The 19011-nt window shown below is 34.0% G+C and overlaps 1 protein-coding gene across 1 annotated transcript; it reads left to right on the top strand.

Annotated features, from left to right (window-relative positions):
- The first annotated feature begins 520 nt into the window (after positions 1 to 520).
- On the top strand, positions 521 to 9459 carry LOC143251137 (metabotropic glutamate receptor-like). Its single transcript, XM_076502519.1, is given in 3 exon segments — positions 521 to 1247; positions 1250 to 1870; positions 8266 to 9459. Coding segments are annotated over 3 exon segments (2430 nt in total). The 5' UTR covers positions 521 to 523; the 3' UTR covers positions 9351 to 9459.
- Positions 9460 to 19011: the final 9552 nt, after the last annotated feature.

Below are 19011 nucleotides of genomic sequence, written 5' to 3'. Positions count from 1 at the left end.
TTCACATTTAATAGATTATTATTAGACTATTATGTTCTTTGTCTCTTTCTATGTAATGTTTCTAAGATAATCTAAAGAAACACTGTTATTGGGATATTTTTACATACGATATTTTCATTATAAGTACTAAAGATACATCTCTCTTTCTTTTACAGTTAAGGGAACGAGTTACTTCAGTAACTTCGAAGGGTGTTATAATCAGCCAGAGATTTCCGGATATTCTTCAATAAATATTGGTTCTAGTTGGTTGTGTGGCTATTTACACCTATTGAGAAAATTCAATAGCCTAGGTGTAAAATTGACTGTTTAGCAGATTTCTAATAACTCATCTAATGATTAATTATTTTCAGTGCCAGTGATTGTTGATTCATTCGAGCTGTTATTTATGTAAGTGTCCTCACGTTCATGAAACCAATGTGTTTTTTTAGCTTCTTCACAGTTTAAGAACATTACTTTAATGTCTTACAATTGAAACGTAAAAAACTTTAATATTTGCCAACTGTTACTTGATACTTAAAGAACTATGGCAGTATTAAATGATTTCGTGTGGAAAGTGTTGATAAACAGCGCCATCTTGTGCTTGGCTCTGTTAGAGAGCAAAATAAGCGGTCAGAAGGCCCTGGTTCCTGGAGATATACTCTTAGGCGGATTATTTCCTATTCACACCAAGGGTTCCAAGACAAAATGCGGACTAATTAACAAAGACCGAGGAATCCAACGGACTGAAGCCATGCTGTTCGCGATAGATAAGATAAACCAGGACCCTACTATCCTAGGGAATATCCGGCTGGGCGCCATCATCCTTGATACCTGTTCTAGTGACAGCTATGCCCTCAATCAGTCTTTAGAGTTTATCAGATCTTCCATCAACACGGTGGACGCCACAGCTTTCGAGTGCCCTGATGGAAGTTTTCCAAAACTTAAATTCAGTAACAAGGCCATCAGTGGAGTTGTGGGTGGTTCTTACAGTGAGGTGTCTCTCCAGGTAGCCAACTTATTAAGGCTCTTCAGAATTCCACAGGTCAGTCCAGCGTCCACAGGTACCTCTCTTAGTGATAAGACTAGGTATGACTTCTTCGCTCGAACTGTACCTCCAGATACTTTCCAGGCTATAGCCTTAGTGGACCTTGTCCAGAGTTTCAACTGGTCCTATGTTTCACTTGTGTCCTCGGAAGGCCAATATGGCGACTCAGGAATGAAAGCTTTCCAGCAGGAGGCACGTGCTAGAAACATCTGCATTGCTATCAACGAAAAGTTCCTCATTCAGCTAACAAAGAAATTTTCGATAATATTTACAGGAATTTGTTAACCAAGAAGAACGCCCAGGGCGTAGTTTTGTTCACCCGAGCCGAAGACGCGCGAGGCATTCTTGAAGCGTCAAAAAGCGCTAAGTCGGTGGGCAAGTTTGCCTGGATAGCTAGTGATGGGTGGGGAAAACAGGAAAAGCTCGTGGAAGGGCTTCAAGATGTGGCAGAGGGCGCTATTACAGTAGAATTGCAGTCTCGCGAAATTGAGGAATTTGACTGGTACATGCAGAATTTGACAGCATACAACAATCAGCGAAACCCCTGGTTCAAAGAATACTGGGAAGATGTTTTTTCTTGTAAGTTGCCCAATAACGACGGCGTGGAGAGTACAGACACCAGAGTTCCCCTGTGTTCACCCAACCTCCGCCTCTCGAATGACGTGGGCTACGTTCAAGAATCCAAGGTTCAATTTGTTGTGGACGCCGTCTATTCATTAGCCTATGCTTTACATAAGGCTTGGGAAGTCTTATGTAACCGTCACAGTGACCACTACTGCCAAGCTCTGCGAGACCTGGATGGTGGCGCCCTCTATAAAGATTACCTTCTGAATGTTTCGTTTATAGGTAAGATATTAAACTTGTACATATATATGTGTAAAAGCGAAGTAATAATAAAATATATTATTATGAGGGTTTATTAACAACTTAATTAGGCTCATGTTAAGCGAACTGTCTCTGCATTTAAAGACTTCAATACTGAAACCGAAAGTTTGCACCAAATAAACATTCAAATAATTAGCGGTAAAACAACTGTGTGTTTTCCGTTATTCAATGAGATGTTCTGTTCGTTTTAACAATCATGTTAGGTGTCTATTAACAACTAAATTAATTATATGTACGGTTGATTTTATCTAACGTTATTTCAGACAAAAGATTTTTATTGACGAGATAAAAATTAATCCTTGTTTTTAATGGCAGTATAGTGTCTTTTCGCGATTCCATTAGGTACGTCATAATGTGAAATTTCTGATGACTTTAATATAGTACGGTATTATGGGGATTTTATGATGATTTAGCGACATATATAATTATTGAATTACTTAAATCCGTAATGCAATGTTACAGCAATATATGACGTGGAAACACCTGCAACTAAATATATGATAATTTACACTCCCAGGTTAAGGCTTTATATAAAATAATAATTTTTTATTATAATATAGGGTATGACATCGTGAAAAGATATAAAAAGGAGTGATTATTACTCACATTATCGGGTTAAATCTATCTGAATAACATTGTTTATTGTAATGGTAATTTACAAAGCAGTGTTACTATACCAACGATGTTGTGATAAAATATAGTTCGATAATTCCGAACTGCAATTCTGAGAGTTCATGGTTCATGTCTCGTTTCCGGAAAACTCGCTAGATAATTTGGTGCGAGGGATGTGCCAGAAGATTTCTCGATGAGTGTTGTTGACTAGCTGTCTCTCCTATAGTCTCTCAGTTCAAATCTGGTACCGCTGTGCTCAATTATTGTGTAGCATTGCGCGAAAGGTCTAAGCAAACCAACTTTCTCGACTTCTAACTACTGTCAATAAATTCAGTAAATTCTTGTAAATAAAAGATCTATCTATTTCACTCCCTGGTAGAAGGCAAGTGTCATTAAACAATGTGTTTTTTTTTCATTATTATTCCTGTAACTTTATTTGTCATGTGTCTGCTCACATCACGATAGCAACGAAGTTTCAGATGTGTCCACGTTACACGTGGTAGTGTCAATATTAACACTATTGCTTTGTTATACCAGTATATTGGGCACTATTTACATTAGAAGGTAACTGAAACAATCATAAAAACATGAAGAAAAACAAGTTAATGTTTAAAAGAATCATCGTTGGTTTAGAAAGAAGCATTGGTGTATTTCATTTTACATTTTTTATTCATTCACTACTGCTTACTTTAAATTTTGTTCTGATAATCCATTACTTTGTTTAGGTTTAGTATTCGTACACCACTACTACTTACTTTAAGTTTTGTTCTGATAATCCATTACTTAGTTTAGGTTTTGTATTCATACACTACTACTTCAAATTTTGTTCTGATAATCCATTACTTAGTTTAGGTTTTGTATTCATACACCCCTACTTACTTTTTGTTCTGATAATCCATTACTTAGTTTAGGTTTTGTATTCATACACCACTACTTACTTTTTGTTCTGATAATCCATTACTTAGTTTAGGTTTTGTATTCATACACCACTACTTACTTTTGTTCTGATAATCCATTACTTAGTTTAGGTTTTGTATTCATACACCACTACTTACTTTTGTTCTGATAATCCATTACTTAGTTTAGGTTTTGTATTCATACACCACTACTTACTTTTTGTTCTGATAATCCATTACTTAGTTTAGGTTTTGTATTCATACACCACTACTTACTTTTGTTCTGATAATCCATTACTTAGTTTAGGTTTTGTATTCATATACCCCTACTTACTTTTTTAAGTTCTGATAATCCATTACTTAGTTTAGGTTTTGTATTCATACACCCTTACTTTTTTGTTCTACTTACTTTTTTTGTATTCATACACCCTACTTACTTTATGTTCTGATAATCCATTACTTAGTTTAGGTTTTGTATTCATACACCCCTACTTACTTTATGTTCTGATAATCCATTACTTAGTTTAGGTTTTGTATTCATACACCACTACTTCAAATTTTGTTCTGATAATCCATTACTTAGTTTAGGTTTTGTATTCATATACCTTTTGTTCTGATAATCCATACTTACTTTTTTATGTTCTGATAATCCATTACTTAGTTTAGGTTTTGTATTCATACACCACTACTTACTTTTTGTTCTGATAATCCATTACTTAGTTTAGGTTTTGTATTCATACACCCTACTTACTTTAAGTTTTTTATTGTTAATTTACTTCTAACTCAAAGTTTTGTTATCATAATCCAAAAATAGTTCAATATTTACAAAATATTACGTTCTCTTAGGATAAGTTACAAAAACTGTGATATTTTAGCATAAAAAATTTATATAACCATGGTTAATGAAATCATGATGTTTCAGTTTGTCAGTGATAATTTTGCGGACTTACAACGGTCAAATCCGGAGTTCGGTTTCTCGTGATGACCACAGAAGCTACTGTGTGACTGAAACATGAAATGAGGAATAAAGTACAATTAATAAATGCAATATATAACTAGCTTTACCGGTTGTTGTTTCTCGTCTTTGAGATCTTTAATAGTTGCATACCATTATTTTAGCCTACTTTAATGTACCCTGTTGTTTCTTTTCATTGTAACAATCACAAACGAAGTTTGCACACAACACTGTAATACTATTATTTTAATCTGTGTTTGATGGCATTGTAGGATTTTATATATATCTGTTACATCTAACTCACACATATGTCGCTATAACCTGTATCTTGTTTCAACACAGTTGCTTAATAAAACCATCTGTAGTTCGGTATGGTCAAGTGGTTAGGACGCTTTTCTCACAATCTAAGAATTACCATTCCGCCAAATATGCTAGTTTAGTTGTTTTTTAACTTAGCGCAAAGCAACACGATGACTATCTGCGCTTGTCTTCTCTAATTTAGCAGTGTAAGATCAGAGGAGAGGTAGCTAGTCATTACCACCAACTCTTGGGCTACTCTTTTACCAGCTAATAGTGGGATTGATTGCGCTATTACAACGCCTCCACGGCTGAAAGGGCGAGCATTTCTGGTGTGATGGGGTTTCGAATCCGCGATCCTCAGATTGCGAATCGAGTGCCCTAACCATCTGGCCATGGCGAGCCATCAAATATATTCGCCCCTTTAGCCGTTAGGGGGCTATAACGTTCTTGTCAATCTAAGTATTCGTTGGTTACAGAGTAACTAAAGAGTTGGCGGTAGGTGATGACGACTAGTTGCTGTCCCTCTGGTCTTCCAATTCTAAATTAGGGACTATTATCGCAGATATTCTCGTATAGACTTGCGCGAAAATAAAAGAAACATTTTGAATTAACTAATTAAAATTAATTTTAATAAAAAATCTTCAAAACATAAGTCATCAATAAAAGATCTACATGTGGGTTAAGGTTAGTTTGTTAGGTCAGCAGCAAATCTGATGGCTTATGAAGATAAAAACATGAACCTTTTTGTACACTAATATATCACCCTTGAATAATACATGAACCTTTTTGCACAGTAATATATCACCCTTGAATAATACATGAACATTTTTGCACACTAATATACTACCCTTGAATAATACATAAACCTTTTTTATGCGCTAATACATTACCCTTGCATAATACATGAATCCTTCTATACGCTAATATACCATCCTTTAACGGTAAGCCGTTCAATCGGTTTATCTATGTAAGATGTATCATACTTTTACTAAAACCCATTAAACATTAGCGAAAAAAAACTAATTCAAAACCTATTAACACCGGTTAAGAAAATCAAATATTTCATGGTTTACTAAATTTTGACTGTTTATGTAAGTTCTTTTGTTGTTAATATAAGTTATTCTTCAAGAGATATGGCAATATAAAAAAAACGTATTTACTAACATAACATAATAACAAGTTGAGACAAATTCGTATTTTACAAATTACACAATAGAGTTATTATTGGCATATATTAAGAATGTTTGTGTTGTTTTAAGCTTTAAATTTATTAGTCACTGAGTTTGTTTAAAGTCTCTGAAGGGAAAAAATAGCCAACAAAAATAGTCTTAGTATTTTTTCACATTGGTTTTAATAATAATAAAACAGCTATTACACGTATAATACAAAGCAGATTGATTCGACACAGTGATTGATGAAGTAACAGCAGTGAAAATAGCCTGATTTGCCTCAAGCGTGGAAAACTTGTAATGATGTGGAAATACCTATTAAGATAGGAAAGAAAATAATGCGAATCTTCCATGAAACACGAGAATGACGTTGAAATAAGTTGAAGTGTTATAATTTATTTTTAAGGTAGAGAAATATGATAAATATAGAGAGAAACATTTTTTCTTTTTAGTATTCTGATAACATACATGAAACTAAGAGCACCTTTGTACGATATTTAAATCAGTCTTGATTATGTTGTATAGTTCTACTAAACCAAATCTATATATGGATAAACAACAATTGTACTGAAGTCAAACTCTATAAGGTTAAACAACAGTTGTGTTTAAATCAAGCTCTATATTGTTGAACAACAAATGCGTTTAAATCAACTTCTATATTATTAAACAATAATTGTGTAATTATTCTATAATGTTAAACAGTAGCTGTGCTTATATCAATCTCTATATTGTTGGATAACAGTTGTGATTAAATCAAGCTCTATATTGTTGGATAACAGTTGTGGTCAAGTCAAGCTCAAAATTGTTAAACAACAATTGTGTTCAAGTTAAGCTCTATATTGTTAGATAACAGTTGTGATTAAATCAAGCTCTATATTGTTAGATAACAGTTGTGATTAAATCAAGCTCTATATTGTTAGATAACAGTTGTGATTAAATCAAGCTCTATATTGTTAGATAACAGTTGTGATTAAATCAAGCTCTATATTGTTAGATAACAGTTGTGGTTAAATCAAGCTCTATATTGTTAGATAACAGTTGTGATTAAATCAAGCTCTATATTGGTAGATAACAGTTGTGATTAAATCAAGCTCTATATTGTTAGATAACAGTTGTGATTAAATCAAGCTCTATATTGTTGGATAACAGTTGTGGTCAAGTCAAGCTCAAAATTGTTAAACAACAATTGTGTTCAAGTTAAGCTCTATATTGTTAGATAACAGTTGTGATTAAATCAAGCTCTATATTGTTAGATAACAGTTGTGATTAAATCAAGCTCTATATTGTTAGATAACAGTTGTGATTAAATCAAGCTCTATATTGTTAGATAACAGTTGTGATTAAATCAAGCTCTATATTGTTAGATAACAGTTGTGATTAAATCAAGCTCTATATTGTTAGATAACAGTTGTGGTTAAATCAAGCTCTATATTGTTAGATAACAGTTGTGATTAAATCAAGCTCTATATTGTTAGATAACAGTTGTGATTAAATCAAGCTCTATATTGTTAGATAACAGTTGTGATTAAATCAAGCTCTATATGTTTAAACAACGATTGTGCTGAACTCAAGCTCTATATTGTTAAACAATAAATGTGTTTAAATCAAGCTCTATATTGATAAACAACAATTTGTTAGAAATATCAAACTCTATATTTCTAAACAACAAGTATGTTGAAGTCAAGCTCTATATTGTTAAATAATAAATGTGTTTAAATCAATGTTTATATTGTTAGATAACAGTTGTGTTTGAATCAAGCACTGAAAGGTTAAACAATAATTATGTTGAAATTAAGCTTTCTAATGTTAAACGACAATTGTGTTTAAATCAAGCTCTATATTGTTAAACGACAATTGTGTTTGAATCAAGCTCTATGTTGTTAAACAACAATTGTGTTTTAATGATGTTCTGTATTGTTAAAGAATAATTGTGATTAAATTAAGCTTTATAACGTTGAACAACAATTCTGTTGAAGGTTAAATTCTATAGTTAAAGTCAATCTCTGTATTATAACCCAACACTTCGGTTGAAGTTGATCTATAGTGTTAAACAACAATTATGTTGGTTTCAGTTGTTTTGTGGTAACGTACTCAAAGTTATCATTTTTAGACTTTTTAATAAAGTTTCCATGAGGAGACATTGCATATCTTTAAGCGTTTATTAATAAATAACAAAACATAGAACATATTGAGCCCTAAGTCGTCGATGAGACGGCTTACTGAGACACAATAATTTTATTATTTCTCCAGATGTCGCTGCAGGTATATGCACAATTTAATTATCTTCTATGATTTTCTTAAATTAGTAGACATTTCTGGAACTGTACCAGCGGCTTTGTTTTCTTCTGTAGCTGTTTTACTTGTATAGATTTTGCTCGAAGTGTTATTGATGCCTAGCTATTTAAGATTTTCTTATTTCTGCAGATCTCGCTGGAAGTGAAGTGAAATTTGACCGCCAGGGAGATGGTTTGGGACGATACAACATATACAACTATCAACGTATCCCTAATACCTCTTTGTATGAATACAAAGGTATCGGTGAATGGTTCAATGGTTTGCATTTAAATTTGGATGAAGTACTCTGGTCTCAAGGCTCACGTAGGGTGCCGCCCTCTATCTGCAGTGAACCGTGTGGGGTGGGTGAAATTAAAATGACGCAAACTGGTGACGTCTGTTGCTGGATTTGCTCACGTTGTAACCCGTGGGAATACGCGCTGGACGAATTTACATGTGCGGATTGTGGTCACGGGCGCTGGCCGTACCCCGACAAACTTAGCTGTTACGACCTAACGAAACAGCACATGCGCTGGAACTCGATTTTTGCACTCGTGCCTATTGCTATATCATGTCTGGGTATTCTATTGACTCTAGGGGTAATGATAATCTTTGTTCTAAATAACAACACTCCAATCGTTAAGGCTTCAGGTCGGGAACTTAGTTACATGCTGCTATGGGGCATCCTATTCTGTTATCTTATGACGTTCATTCTTCTAGCTAAGCCTAGCCCCGTGATTTGTGGCTTACAACGTTTCGGTGTGGGCTTTGGGTTCTCGACTATATACAGTGCCCTCTTAACCAAAACGAATCGTATTTCTCGAATTTTTGACAGTGCTCGTAACTCAGCTCGTCGCCCGAGTTTCATAAGTCCTCGATCACAGGTTATAATAACATCGGTGTTCATCGCTGTTCAGGTTATCGCAACCCTGGTGTGGTTCATGATCGAGATACCAGGCGTCCGCCATTACTACCCGGATGGAAAAAGGAACGAAGTGATCCTGAAATGTCACACCAAAGACTCCAGCTTCCTTATTTCACTGCTGTACAACATGGTGCTGATAACAGTGTGCACCGTATACGCTGTCAAAACCCGAAAAATTCCTGAGAATTTTAATGAGTCCAAGTTCATTGGCTTCACAATGTACACAACGTGCATTATATGGCTAGCCTTTGTACCAATTTACTTCGGAACAGGCAATTCGTTTGAGGTAAATATTTTAAAATCGTTCTAAGTTTATTTTAACGAAAAACTGGAATTTATTACGAGGTTTTTAATCAACGTGAACAAAATAACGGGTTTTATCTCCAGTGAAATGTGTTTTTATTGGCTCCATCTGGGTTAGCCAACAGTGAAATGTGTTTTTATTGGCTCCATCTGGGTTAGCGAACAGTGAAATCTGTTTTTATTGGCTCCATCTGGGTTAGCGAACAGTGAAATGTGTTTTTATTGGCTCCATCTGGGTTAGCGAACAGTGAAATGTGTTTTTATTGGCTCCATCTGGGTTAGCGAAATTATAAGCTATTGATAACTCCTACCGAAATTGTGATGGTGAAATATAGAACAAATAAAGACACGTTCTGGAGATAAAAATCGTTACCTTATCTTCATTAATAAATATTTTAACATGTTTTTAACCTCTCTCTAGATTAATAAATCATTTGTTTCTCTCCTATATTTCTTATCATTATTCTCTCCTAACGCCATGTATAATAGTTCGTTTTCGTAATTGTTATTTCTTTCTTTTGTTTCTCTATAGTTTTACTAGTTTGTTCAACCGATTTCTTGTCAACTTCCTCTTCTTTCGCCACATTTTTCTTTTGTCACATTCATCTTCATCACGATATTTCTCCTTCTTTCCCATAATCCTTGCAGGTTTTCGTCCGTAACTTTACGTTTCACCAAACCTTTCAAAAAGTTATTAATCACACTTGCTATCCTAATACCAATTACAATAATAGGATAGAGCTCGATCTGTCAGAATATTTTACCATTAAAGTCTTCGGAAGAATCGAGTAACGAAAACTGCGGATCAGTAAGAGGCTATCTAACTAAGTGAAAACTATGAACTAGCAGGAGGCTATCTCACTAAGTGAAAACTATGGACTAGCAGGAGGTTAGCTTACTAAGCGAAAACTATGGACTAGCTTGAGGCTATCTCACTAAGTAAAAACTATGGACTAGCAGGAGGTTAGCTTACTAAGCGAAAACTATGGACTAGAAGGAGGCTAGCTCACTAAATGAAAACTATGGACTTGCAGGAGGTTAGCTACTAAGCGAAAACTATGGACTAGCTATCTCACTAAGTAAAAACTATGGACTAGCAGGAGGTTAGCTTACTAAGCGAAAACTATGGACTAGAAGGAGGCTAGCTCACTAAATGAAAACTATGGACTTGCAGGAGGCTAGCTCACTAAGTGAAAACTATGGACTAGCAGGAGGCTAGCTCACTAAATGAAAACTATGGACTAGAAGGAGGTTAGCTCACTAAGCGAAAACCATAGACAAGCAGGAAGTTAGCTCACTAAGCGAAAACCATAGGCAAGCAGGAAGTTAGCTCACTAAATGAAAACTATGGACTAGCAGGAGGTTAGCTCACTAAATTAAAACTATGGACTAGCAGGAGGCTAGCTCACTAAATTAAAACTATGGACTAGCAGGAGGTTAGCTCACTAAGCGAAAATCATAGACAAGCAGGAAGTTAGCTCACTAAATGAAAACTATGGACTAGCAGGAGGTTAGCTCACTAAATTAAAACTATGGACTAGCAGGAGGCTAGCTCACTAAATTAAAACTATGAACTAGCAAGAGGTTAGCTCACTAAATTAAAACTATGGACTATAAGGAGGCTAGCTCACTAAATGAAAACTATGGACTAGCAGGAGGCTAGCTCACTAAGAGATCTCCCTCTTAATCATGTTGTTTATAATTTTCTTTTAGAAATTACAGTAAATGGGAATAACTTATGTGAATATAATAATAGTTGCTTAATAGTGCAAACACATGTAACTTAAAACTTAATTCACTTGAATCGTTGAGTGAAGTCAAAATATTAAGTTTTTATTAATCAAAACTGAAACCTAATCGTGCACAATAAAACATTAGCATGACCTATCTTCTAAAGATATATATATAAAATAATATGCATTATTTACCAGATAAACTCATGTTTTGTGTGTATATATATATATGCTAAGTCATTAGTATCAAGTGTTTGTGTTGACCATAATCTTAAACTGATTCTGGCAACTTCTCACTTCATTTACTTTCAATATGACAAACGCGATGTTACCAAACTAAATTAAAAACACAGTGTTAAGTCCATTATAAAATCAGTAATTTTACAGGTGACAGATACACGCAGATACCGTATTCTTGTACTAAATATTCTACAATTACAGTTACGGATGTTGTAGTCTCACTAAGCCTAGATTACAAACGTCAAATCAATAAAATGTCTTTAATCCGAGGGTCCCGGATTAAAATCCCCGTCACACCAAACATGCTTGCTCTTTCAGCCGTGGGGACGTTATGATGTGGCGGCCAATCCCACTATTCTTTGGTAAAAGAGTAACCCAAGAGTTGATGGCGGGTGGTAATGACCAGTTGCCTTCTATTTAGTCTTACACAGCTAAATTAGGGACGGCTAGCGCAGGTAGCTCTCATGTAGCTTTGCGCAAAATTCAAAACAAACCAAACTAAAATCTCCTCTATTCGCAACGTTCTCTGGTTCTTAATATATGTAATTAGACACCTTGATAAAGATAAAATATACTACTATAGGTCATTGTACTATAGGTCATTGTACTCATGACGTTTATTCTTCTAATTAAACTTAACCCTGTGATTTGTGGCATTGGGTTCTCCACTATATACGAGATGCAATAAAGATGAAACGTCAGAATTCCTTGCTCGACAGAGAACAAAAGAATGTTGTGAACAAAGGAGACTTTATTAATTAGAGATTGAGAACCGATGTTTAATGAAACATGTTAATCTTAATCGAAATGTTTATGCATGTACACACAGACTATTTATTTCTTGTATTATGTAAACATCGCACACGATGGCGTTTTAACCATAACCCTAAAAATTGTTTGTTTTGTATTTCGCACAAAGCTACTCGAGGGTTATCTGAGCTAGCCGTCCCTAATTTACCAAGACCTCCCCTAAATATTAACATGAATCACAAATGCTTCTATGTTTGTTTGTTTTTAATTTCGCGCAGAAGCTACACGCGGGATAGCAGCACCAACCGTCCCTAATTTAGAAGTATAAAACTAGAGGAAAGGCAACTAGTTTTCATCACCCGCCGCCATCTCTTGGAATGCTCTTTTACCAAATAATAGGGGGACTGATCGTCTTAAAATCTTAAATACCTCAATCAGTTCCTTTCTAACTCTTTTTTCCTCGTATTCAACACTTCCTTAAATACCTCAATCAGTTCCTTTCTAACTCTTCTTTCCTCGTATTCAACACTTCCTTAAATACCTCAATCAGTTCCTTTCTAACTCTTCTTTCCTCGTATTCAACACTTCCTTAAATATCTCAATCAGTTCCTTTCTAACTCTTTTTTTCCTCGTATTCAACACTTCCTTAAATACCTCAATCAGTTCCTTTCTAACTCCTCTCTTCAACACTTCCTAAATACCTCAATCAGTTCCTTTTATAACTTTTTTTTTCTTCATTATTCAACCTTAATTTCCTTAATTGGTTCTTTCACTTATTTCTTCCATTCATTCAAACCTCTTAAATACTCAATCAGTTCTTTCTAACTTTTCTTTCCTCGTATTCAACACTTCCTTAATACCTCAATCGGTTCCTTTCTAACTCTTTTCTTTTCCTATCATTCAACACTTCTTTAAATACCTCAATCAGTTCCTTTATCTAACTCTTCTTTCTTCGTATTCAACACTCTTAAATACCTCAATCGTTCCTTTTCTAATCTTTCCACTTCTAACATACCTCAATCTTCCTTTCTAACTCTTTTTTCTACACTATTCAACACTTCCTTAAATACCTCAATCTTCTATCTTCTTTCTCGTATTCAATACTTCTTAAATACCTCAATCAGTTCTTTCTAACTCTTCTTTCCTCGTATTCTCTCTAATACCTAATCAGTTCTTAACTTTCATCGTATTCAACACTTCCTTAAATACCTCAATCAGTTCCTTTCTAACTCTTCTTTCCTCGTACTCAACACTTCCTTTATTTTAGGCACCATTATAGTAGCCTCCCGCTGTATCTCTTCCAACTGTTCAATGTTTTTCCCAAGGCTGAACACAACATTACAAATGTGGCTTCACCAGTAACCTTTGCAGTGCAATTATAACCTGTTCATACTTGTACTCAGTGTTTCTGTATATATCCCTACCACTATAAACAGCACATTGCTTGGATGGCTTCAGAGACCATCTTCCATTTATTTATCCAACTCACTAAATGATTTAAATCCTTTTGAGAAGCACCAGTATTCTCTTCACATCCAGCAACATCCAAGACCTTAATATCATCTACAAATTTAAGTAACTTATTGACTATTTCTTTATCTATGTCATTGATGTAAATGTTCCATGATGTACCCCACTTGTGACATTAATCCAGTTTGACTAAACTCCATTTGTAAAGTCCATTTGTTGGACTTGTCCTTTGAAAAAAAGAAGTTACGTCAGACAACTTTCAACTCCCTGGTATCTGTCCAGTATTCCACAACTGACAATAAAATGGTCATAAGTGGCTCACATATCCAACCTTTAACCTCTTTCAAAACCTTCGGAAAATACCATCTGGTTCAGATGCCTTAGCGTTTATTTAGCTTACCAATGTTTTCAACCGGCTAAGAATTAATTCAATCATCTTGTTTGATCTTGTTCCCATTTATAAACTATCGTTTTTTCCTTATCTCCATATGCAGCAAAACATCTAACCTAATAGAGCACCCAGATGTTCTCCAATCTCCACCCTCTTGATTATTTCTATATTTCAAGTTAACAAAGAATCTAAAATAACATTGTTATTAGTAGGTACATTGCCCAACTGGTGAAGAAATTCATCTTAAACAGTTTCCAAAAACCTTTCTTTCTCGTGGTTTGACTCTAGCATTTCCTAATCTTTATACCTGAAATTAAAACCACTCATAATCATGCATACACTTACAATTGAAGTTTAACTACTGAAGGCTTCTATTGGAAATGTTCAGTCATTTCTGGGCCAAATTCAACTTATTTCTTACAGTTTGGCGGATCATACGTCTCTGTGTATACGGCAAAGCGACCTCTAAGCAAAAATCTCCTACTAAGAGTATTCCACGTCACCTCTGTATCATATTCAAATTAGAAAACAAAGAGAATTATTACAACATTTAAACTTGTGTCTACTCTTGATTGTTCGATGAGTTTATGTTAGTTTTTTACGTATTTGTGTTCCATATTTTATAAATAGATCATTTCTTTGTTTATTTGTATTTAAGTGCAAACCTATACAATTAGTTCTCTATGCTCTCCCCATCATGGGTATCGAAATCCAGTCTCTAGCGTCGTAAGTCTGCGGAAATACTGCTGTACTACTAGGAGGCAGAAAATAAGTAAGGAGAAAGGTCTAAGAATAATTGAATTCTGAAGTGAAGTGTACATAGGACAAATTTCTTCCCCGTATAAAAGAATCCCCTATTGAGTTTTAAACGATTATTCTCCCTCCCCATTAACTTCACATCCTTCAACTGGTGGAAAGGTTAAGACTTGATCAACGCTGTCTAAGGAAGATTATATTAAACAGTCATGTACAAATGTTAAAGATCTGCGCATGCACAAAACATTGTTGGAACGTTGTTTCACGTGGCGTTTCCTACGTATTTTTATTGGATGTCTGTTCCACCAACTTTTCATGTTCCTGTGCCAATTTCACTACTTCTATACATTTTAAAGTAATTCATTTCAACCAAATGTATTTTATCATTTATTAAGTATATGATTTGTTATCCCTTTAGTCCAACAAATGAAACGACGATTTTCAAAAATCGCGTGACTTTAAGTAATTTACAGACGAGAAAAATGAAACGTTAAATGGAACATTAAAAATATATGTATATATATATATAAATAAAATACTTCTAAAATTCAAATATACAGACCCTTCATCTACACAATTCCGCGAAAAACGATCTTTTAACAGTAAACAGTACGTGGTAGGAACAGCAGATTCATGACGGAAGTTGTCTGTTTTTCACGTCTGGCATTGAGACGTCAAACATATCTCGAGGGCACGTTCTATGCGCTATGAAACCGATCCTGACTGATTTATGTCCCACCCAAACAAGAAAACTGGATAACTGCTTCAATTACTGACCGTCATTTTAACGTAAAGGCTTAGGTGACAAAAATTTAAAAACAAATAATATTGAATACTTAAATAACAATATGTAATAGAGATGGCGTATGGAAAACGTTTGTAGGGCTTGTGAGACATTTGGTGGTTTTATGATCTTTATACATACATATAATAAATAGTAAACGTGCCACACATTTATCAAGCCTGAATTTAACTGAATGTTACAAAAAAGTAATTATTTTATTAACCCAGAAACGTTGTTTCTGTGTATGTTACTGTTTTACAGTTTCCATACGAGGTATCTAGTTTAGTTGTCACGCCTTTATAAGAAAGATCTTGAGGGTGAGAAAGAAAAAGATGAAACTTATGGCAAAATTAACCATAATTTAGAACTGATAAGCTTTAAATTATTTTTGGTTTAGATGTGTAGCCTCTTACTCATCATTAATAAGGTAAAATACCGTAGATGTACAGTCACAATTAATTATACATTATTATTTAGCAGACAAACTGGTTCCTTATTTATTTATCTGTTAACTAATAAACAACATGTAATCACTGGCAGGTTGTAAAACATAGAACTTTAAAATTTCATATTGATTTCTACTAGAGAACCATGAAAGAACCATAATCCTAATCTGATGGTTTCAGGGCCTGGCATGGCCTGGGGTCAGGGTGCTCGACTTGCAATATGAGAGTCGTTGATTTGAGCATCGTTACTAAATGTGTTGGCCCTTTCAGCCGTGGGAGCAGTATAATGTGACAATCAATCCCACTATTCGTCAGTGAAAGAGTAGCCCAAGCGTTCACGGTTGGTGATGTTGACTATCTGCCTTCCCTGTAGTTTATCACGACAAAATTAAGGACAGCTAGCTCAGATAGTCCATGTAGCTCTGCGTGAACTTCAAACCAAAACAAGCAAACCTAATGGTATTACTTTGTTTGATTTTGAAGATAAACAATTAACGCAAACTTTATTTCTCCATCAACTAAACACTTTATTGTCCCTTATCGTTAGTTATTTCACAGAACATTAAGTTTTAGGTGTTTGAGAAGAAATTCTCCAGTGAACTATCTTAATGCGAACATCCCAGGATTGAACACTGATTATTCGATACATATCGATTGCAAGAAAAGACTTTGTACAACCTATAAGAGAGTTGTTGTTGTTTTGAAGTAAGCACAAAGCTACACAATGGGCTATCTATGCTCTGCCCACCACGGGTACCGAAACCCGGTTTTTAACGTTGTAAGTCCGCAGACATACCGTTGAGCCACTGGGGGACCCTATAAGAGAGGAATGTCGTTTATAGATGTTGTCTACCAGTGTGGCTTGCATGATATACTGTAAAATCGTTCTGTTTATAGGTGTGATCATAACTTTGTTTATTGATATTGTCCACCTTCAATATTATACATGATGTACTGAAAGCTCTGTTTTCTTATTATTTCCTATGTTATTTAATAACTATTCACACAATATAAACTATTCATTTCAAATACGTTTGTATTGTTCCCATAATAATCAACTATTTCAGAGCAACTGTCCCCACTCTGCTCTACTTAGAGTGATTTCACTGTCCCCACCCTGCTCTACTTAGAGTGATTCCACTGTCCCCACTCTGCTGTACTTAGAGTGATTCCACTGTCCCCACGTAGAGCACTACTTAGAGTGATTCCACTGATTTAATGGTTAGGAGACAAAAAGAACTGGAAAGTTACACTTATTCCGGCAACTTAAACTTAAAACTTGTATAAATAAACGTGCCTTGTAACACTTCTATAAATAAACGTGCCTTGTAACACTTCTATAAATAAACGTGCCTTGTAACACTTCTATAAATAAACGTGTCTTGTAGCACTTCTATAAATAAACGTGCCTTGTAGCACTTGTATAAATAAACGTGCCTTGTAGCACTTGTATAAATAAACGTGCCTTGTAACACTTCTATAAATAAACGTGCCTTGTAGGAACTTGTATAGCATATGAATATAATCCAATATTTTATGAAGTTTTGCATTCAGAAAACTTTATTAAAATAAGTGTGATGTACTTTTGAATTCTGTTCATAGTTTAAGAACATATACGAATGACTTTCATTCGCGTAAACCATGATAATAGTTACACCTACTCAATTAATTATACCCCGCTATTAATTACACCTTATTAATTATATCTTTATTATTTGTATATTAATATTAACACACCTTATTAATTATATCTTATTACGTAATATCTAATTATTATATCTTATTAATTATATCTTATTACTTATAATTATGTCAAGGCCCTTACATTATATCTTATTACGGTATTAATTACACCATTAATTATTAATCTTTTATTACCGTATTAATTACATCTTATTAATTGGCTGCCTCTTATCCTAATATTTATTACCGTATTAATTTCGCACACCTATTAATTATAATTCATTAATTACTATCTTATTAATTACACCTTTATTAATTATATCTTATTAATTATACCCTTAATAATTTATTACGTTATTACATTAATCTTATTAATTACAATCTTTATTAATTATATCTTTATTAATTATACCTTATTAATTATATATCTTATTAATTATATCTTAATAATTATACCTGTAATTATATCTTATTACCGTATTAATTACACCTTATTAATTATATCTTATTAATTATATCTTATTAATTACACCTTATTAATTACATTAATTATATCTTATTAATTATACCTATTAATTATACCTATTAATTATACCTTATTAATTACACCTTATTAATTATATCTTATTAATTACACCTTATTAATTACACCTTATTAATTATATCTTATTAATTATACCTTATTAATTACACCTTATTAATTATACCTTATTAATTATATCTTATTACCGTATTAATTACACCTTATTAATTACACCTTATTAATTATATCTTATTAATTATACCTTATTAATTACACCTTATTAAGTATATCTTATTAATTACACCTTATTAATTATATCTTATTACCGTATTAATTACACCTTATTAATTACAACTTATTAATTATACCTTATTAATTAGTGCAAGTTCAGTTTACGGTACATTAAGTTTTTTTATCACAGTGATTCTTATTGGAGACTAACCCTAATTACTAACGTAGATAATAAGTGCTTATTCTGCAGGGCTACCGAGGTTACTAGCACTTTACAACAGCGATATTTCAGGTCCAGTGCTGCTCTTATAATTTCTTCCTTCACCGTCAGTCTCTTCCAGTCAGATGGCCATGATTACGCATTATCACCTGGCGATTCTGTTTCCATGGTAACAAGTTTTTCCAAAGGCCGCTCATCTTGGCAAACATTTCACAGCCCTTTCAGTGTATGAACGCCGACTTCCGATACAACATTTAAGCAGGCCAAAGAACAAAAGTCCATGGTTGTACATCAGGATAAGATAAGCAGGCCAAAGAACAAAAGTCCATGGTTGTACATCAGGTTAAGATTACTGTAATTCCAATTTGTTTACCATCTTTCTCACAAAACGACCACTGATTTCTGTGGTGTAGCGCTGTCAACTTGTAAATTTCAAATTCC

Source organism: Tachypleus tridentatus, chromosome 5 (assembly GCF_004210375.1).
Source record: "Tachypleus tridentatus isolate NWPU-2018 chromosome 5, ASM421037v1, whole genome shotgun sequence".
In the NCBI taxonomy this organism is placed as follows: Eukaryota; Metazoa; Arthropoda; class Merostomata; order Xiphosura; family Limulidae; genus Tachypleus; species Tachypleus tridentatus.
Note: the sequence above shows the minus strand (reverse complement) of the source record. Positions and strands in the feature narration are given on the sequence as shown.